General features: G+C 42.3%; 1 protein-coding gene across 1 annotated transcript in view; it reads left to right on the top strand.

Annotated features, from left to right (window-relative positions):
* LOC127004495 (muscle-specific protein 300 kDa-like) overlaps nucleotides 1–5,737 on the top strand; it is a 41,001-nt gene extending 35,264 nt beyond the window's left edge. Inside the window, exons 8-11 of the mRNA XM_050872269.1 lie at nucleotides 1,084–1,101; nucleotides 1,771–2,033; nucleotides 2,843–3,001; nucleotides 3,910–5,737. Of these exons, the coding sequence (XP_050728226.1) occupies nucleotides 1,084–1,101; nucleotides 1,771–2,033; nucleotides 2,843–3,001; nucleotides 3,910–4,083 (614 nt within the window). The 3' untranslated portion in view covers nucleotides 4,084–5,737. The remainder of the gene's footprint in view (nucleotides 1–1,083; nucleotides 1,102–1,770; nucleotides 2,034–2,842; nucleotides 3,002–3,909) is intronic.
* Nucleotides 5,738–6,000: the final 263 nt, after the last annotated feature.

Here is a 6,000-nt window from a genome sequence, read left to right on the forward strand (position 1 = left end):
ACTACAATATATTTTTTTCATTCTTCACAATCAAATTGCTTTCACATGTTAACTGTCGCTGGTATTTTTAGTCTCTAACGTACAACATCCATCGTTATCCTTCAGAAAGACTGCAACCTGTTCACTGAGTTATCCACGGTTAGTTATGGCGTAGTTCTTTGCCACATAATACAATGCAACATAGCACAACGCAGCACAACATAATATAATACATCATACCATAAAACATTGTTGGAAAATTTAAGAAAACCACTGCAGATTAGAACACAATAAGACGCAGTGCACCCCACCTCATGCAGCAAAACAAAGCATTATGCAACATATTTATAACGCAGCAGGTCACACAAGCACAACAAACGGAAACACTCTAAAATATGAACCGCAACGAAACCTAGTGCGCACAGAGGCAGACAAACAAACGCAACAAAACTGCCTACCAAACTATCAACAAACAACACCACACAACACCAAAACAACAACGCGCAACACCACACAACACCAAAACAACAACGCGCAACACCACACAACACCAAAACAACAACGCGCAACACCACACAACACCAAAACAACAACGCGCAACACCACACAACAACAAAACAACAACGCGCAACACCACACAACACCAAAACAACACCACACAACACCAAAACAACAACGCGCAACACCACACAACACCAAAACAACACCACACAACACCAAAACAACAACGCCCAACACCACACAACACCAAAACAACAACACACAACACCAAAATAACAACACACAACACCAAAATAACACCACACAACACCAAAACAACACCAAGACAACACCACACAACACCAAAATAACACCACACAACACCAAAACAACACCACACAACACCAAAACAACACCACACAACACCAAAATAACACCACACAACACCAAAACAACACCACACAACACTAAAATAACACCACACAACACCAAAACAACACCACACAACACCAAAGCAACACCACGCAGCACCAAAACATCATAATACCAAAACTTGCCTCAAAGTAACACACAAACAAAAACCTTGACACCATTTAATTAACGTAGCGTAGGAGAACACCAGAGAGAGAGTGCGAGGTCAGGGTAATTATTTAAAACACGAGGCGGCAGCTCATCACGGTGAAGCTCGACAGGATGCAGCACTGAGCAACACAATGGATCGAGCTACCTTCTCTTTCAGTCGTTTTTGCCGTTTTTTTTTTTTTTTTTCCATGTACCTCTCTAATTTGTTTTCCTTTACTTTTTCACTATGCCATTATTTGCATTTTTTAATTAAACCCAATTTTTACTATGCCACCGCAGTTTCACAAAAAAAAGTCTTACGGACTGACCACAAACTAAATTATGCACACTTCTGATAAGAGCTTAGGATTTCCATGAACAACAATTTCTAGAACTCTGTAGTGTCCTTCATGATAATGGGCTAAGCTGCAGTTGAAATCATGCTTTTCCTTGAAAGGAGATTTGCTTTGTCTCTGGAACTCACTTGTTTCCAGCACCCGGTATTTAATAATGGTGTTTGCCAGGAGCTTACGGATCAAACTTTCAGATGTTTTGCCACCACATTGCACCACCACATTATATTCCTCTTTAACAATTACATTAATAATCTTACATAACTGATAGAGTCAGAGCCTATTTGAAATCTTCTATACGCGTTATATGATTATGCACCTTCCCCTGAACGTTCCCTATCTACCCTTCCTTGACCTAACCTGCATGACCTTTGACGGTTCCACTTCCCGCCACCAGAGTCAGAGGAAGGCCAGACCAACGAGACTGCTCTCAACCACATGAAAGAGTTCTTTACCATTAAGGAGACCATCAATGACCTGCACGAGAAGGTGGAGATGGAGGCGGGATCCATCACACAGGATCAGAAGTACTTCGCCGACTACCTCTACGGCGTCAAGAACTTCAAGCCGTGGATGGAGGAGGCCGAGACCGTGGCCAAGACGCCACTCGTGAAGCCCGCCAAGATCGAGGACGCCATGGCCCTCCTCGAGACTGTCAAGGTAAGGCGAGTGAAGATAGATTCAGGTGAGAATATATTGCCTGAGTCAAGAAACTGTAAAGTGTTGGTGAAAAATATTGTGGGGTGGAGAATAATAAACGTTCATCCTAAAATTTTGTCAGGGAGAACAAAATGAAGATTTGTTTCTAAAGTCTAATCTGACAGCATGGACTGAGCATTACATAAATGAGTTAACTATAAATTTTATTTTTTTTCCGCGGAAGGCAATGTAAAGGATTAATCAAAACAATTCGTCAAGTAGAGCAGATTGCTGAGATTATTCGAAAGTTTTGCCGGACGGAGCACAGTGTAGTGTTAATCCAAATTGTATGTCAGTGTTGTTAAAATTGCGTAATATAGTTAAAAATTAAATTTCATTGGAGGGAGCACAAATAGGTTTCACCCAAAACTGTGTCAGCTTTGTTGAAGAGTATGATTTGAAAATTAATACTAAGATTATCCAGGGCGAAACATAATTAATGAGCTAATTCCAAAAAATCATCTGTATTTTGTCTAGCAGAGCATAATGAAGGTAATCCTTAGATTTTGTCAATCAAACCATAATTATTGTAAACACCTGTGTTTCTTTTATAACTGGTAAGCTTGCAGTGCGCACTAACCAACAGTTGTATATTCTACATGTGCTCAGAGTCATTATGTTACACAAGAAATAAATAAACACACGATAAAAAGCAACGTTATATCGAAAACACATTGATATTGAAAGCAAAATATTGAATAGCGGTGATACATCTCGACCTAAGCTTTCTTTGTTTCTTCATTGGTGTTCTTTCATTGACTCTGCTATAGAAATTCGAAGACTCGTGCAAGGAGAACAGAGGGAAGCTGGACGCCGCGGCAGAGTCCAGGTCGCATATGGAGAAGCAGACGAAGGCCGACAACGAGGTCGAGACGCTGAACGGCCGCTGGGACACGGTGAAGAAGGTGGCAGACGAGCGTGTGGCCAAGGTGAGCTGGGGAAGGAGGCGGTGCTGGTGGTGGTGGTGGTGAGGTAATTATGGTGGGATGGTGGTGGGGTGGTGGTGGTGGTTGTGGTGGTAGGTTATGGGTCTGTCTAATGTTGTCAGTAACTTGCTTGGTCTGTTTCGTATATGGGTTTTGTTTATGGAAGAGGCAAGGACGATTGTGTTGCGAGGGCCAACTCGGAGGAGGAAGGGGGCAGCGACGGCGGTGGGTGGTACTGGCGGTGTGTTGCATTTTCCGTAGTGTTAGTGAAGTCATTGGGATTTGTGAATGATAGTTAAAACAGACAGTGAATATGTTTAAGGTATGCAGTGCCCTTGTAATTTTTTGTCGGGTAATGTAGTGTCTGTTGTTTAAAAGATGTGTGTGTTGCGCCATTTTTGCGTCCTTAAAAATTTCCATCACATAGTAATTGTGTCCCTTAAACCAGTGTAATGAAATTGTAAGTGACAACGTCCATCTATTGCTCAATATTCGAATTTCCTTATATATTGATATACATTAGGTTGGCCGATGTTTTGCCAAGTTTAATTCGTCATGTAATCGACAATTTTTCATAAGACGTTTTGCATTGCGTTGGCCTTTGTGATTAAAATATTAAAGGCATCTTATACTGGTCAGTATTCACAAGATTCCTAATGTATCACTTATTATTATGAAAGTCGATGTAAGTGTAAGTGCGAGGCATCGTATACTGCACCATTTGCACATTAACGTTCATATTTTGTCTTGAGTTACGTTGGTCAGTTTTAGTGCAAATTCGTCTTTCATGCAATCTTCATTACTGCTCATCATTTATCAGCTGATAACCCAATCTGAGCATATATTGTACCCTGTAATATAGAAATTGAATGTTGTGTGATATTCTTACCTCTGCACGCCTCTCCCCTCAGATCCAGGAGCTGTGTGACACTTGGTCGGAGTTACAGAAGGTCACCAACAACCTGACCGAGATCATTGCCAACGTGCCCGGCACCGACACCCCCGACGTGTCCTCACTGGAAGGCATCTTCAAGACCTTCAAGGAGATCAACGACAAGAAGGTGAAGCTGCTTCAAGCCGTTTAAGCCCCACAAGCTGTTCAGGAGGAAGAGGAGGAGTAGAAGGAGGAGGGGAGAAGATGGAGGAGAAGGGGCAGTAGGAGGAGGAGAAGGAGTACGACGGGCGAGCAAGGAAGGAGGGGCGAAGTTGTTTTCTCTCCGTCCTTCCTTCGCTCGACCCTGAACATTTCCGACCCAAGTTGCCTGAGTGGGTGGCGCTGCTGTGCGGGTGGTTGTGTGGCTGGCGCGGTGATGAGGACACGGGTGAGAGCTGAGTGTGAACTGACGAGCGAGTGAGTGAACGAGTGAGTGTAAATGAAAAGTGACTGATGCAACGCTGAAAACTGTAGGGAGTGAGGGTTTTATAATTCTTCTTCCCTATCTGTATCACATTTAAAATATCCTGTCTCGAATAAAGGAAAGAATATTATTTCCTGCTGAGTGACGAGCGGAGGGGCACGCGACTCCGCCGTGATCAAGAACCCAGCGGCTGCCACGACTACCGAGGACATTGATAAAGTGTGTGCGTGCGTGCGTGCGTGTGTTTGTGCGTGTGTGTGTGTGTGTGTGTGTGAGAGAGAGAGAGAGAGAGAGAGAGTAGTATGAAGCAAAAATATTTTCTCAAGACTCCCTGACTTGAACACTCATCTAAGACGACCCGAAAGAGACCAAATTAAGAAACGAGATTAATCACACACCCAAACACGCTTTTTTGTGCTTGTGCGTGTGTGTATTATCTCAAGTATGCCTTTCACCCTTCCTTCGTTCCTTGCGTCACTCCCTTCCTTCCTTCCTTCACATTTCCCCCGCCTGCCGCAAGAGTAGGGGTGAGGTAGGTGAAGGGAGGCGGGTCAGGGTGAGGCAGAAGGAAGAAAACGGGGTGAGGCGAGGCAGGTCGAGGCAGAGCGAGAATGTGTCGGTGAGGAATATTCATAAAAGAGGGGAGGTAGGTGTGATGAATGTTACCTCCCTGGCGTGGAGGGAAGAGTAATGACCTCTGATAGTCTCCTCAGCCTCGCCATAAATTTTCCTCCAGTTGAACTAAGACCGTCGAGGAAGGAGGAATCACGATCCATATATAACAACCAGCCTTTTTATTATTTCATTTTATTTCCTCTTTTATTTTATTCTCTTCCCCTTTCTTATTTTATTTTGTTATTTTATGTTCTCCGTTTTTTTCTTCCTTTTTCTCTTTTTTTGTTGCCTCATTCGGAAAATAATTGGTGCTTTCTGTTTTGTTCTGTTTCACATTATTTTTTGGTTTCCCTTCGAGTCTCGAGGCTCGGAGGATTTACTCAAAACATGGAAAATAACTATATTTTCAGTCTTTCTCTTCTTATATTTTTTTGAGTTCCCCATAAAATGAAAACATATAATATTAAAAAAAAGCTTCAAGGAAAGTGAATATAACGAGAGGACTCTGTAGTATATTTCTTTCTGGCACTTGCTTGTTAGTTTTAGTTCCTGTGATTCATAAGCTTAAGGAGTTACAATAATGATATCCGATAGCTACTTATTAACATGTCCGCCGTAAGCATAGGCGCTGTGTCTTCCCCTACATATAGTTCTCCCGGGCTGGGGTTGGCTCTCTCCCTCGCCCCTTCCCGCCCTCAAAAATGAAGTAGTTGTGCTTGTTAGTGCCATTTTTTTCTGGAACCTCGAACAAATATTTCACTTTCTACCTGCTGCACTTTCATTACCCCTCTTGATGAAGGTTTTGTTTGTGTGTGTGTGTGTGTGTGTGTGTGTGTGTGTGTGTGTGTGTGTGTGTGTGTGTGTGTGTTATAAATATATAAGAATTTTAATTTATGTTTGGCTTCAATTATGTTTTATGCTGAGAGAAAAAAACATACTTATTAACTAATGTGTGTTATAGCATCATTTTTTGGCTTAAAGATGCGTATGTTCAGTGTGCAGGTGCTATACACACAAAAAAAAATCGAT

Source organism: Eriocheir sinensis, chromosome 28 (genome assembly GCF_024679095.1).
Source record: "Eriocheir sinensis breed Jianghai 21 chromosome 28, ASM2467909v1, whole genome shotgun sequence".
Classification (NCBI taxonomy): domain Eukaryota; kingdom Metazoa; phylum Arthropoda; class Malacostraca; order Decapoda; family Varunidae; genus Eriocheir; species Eriocheir sinensis.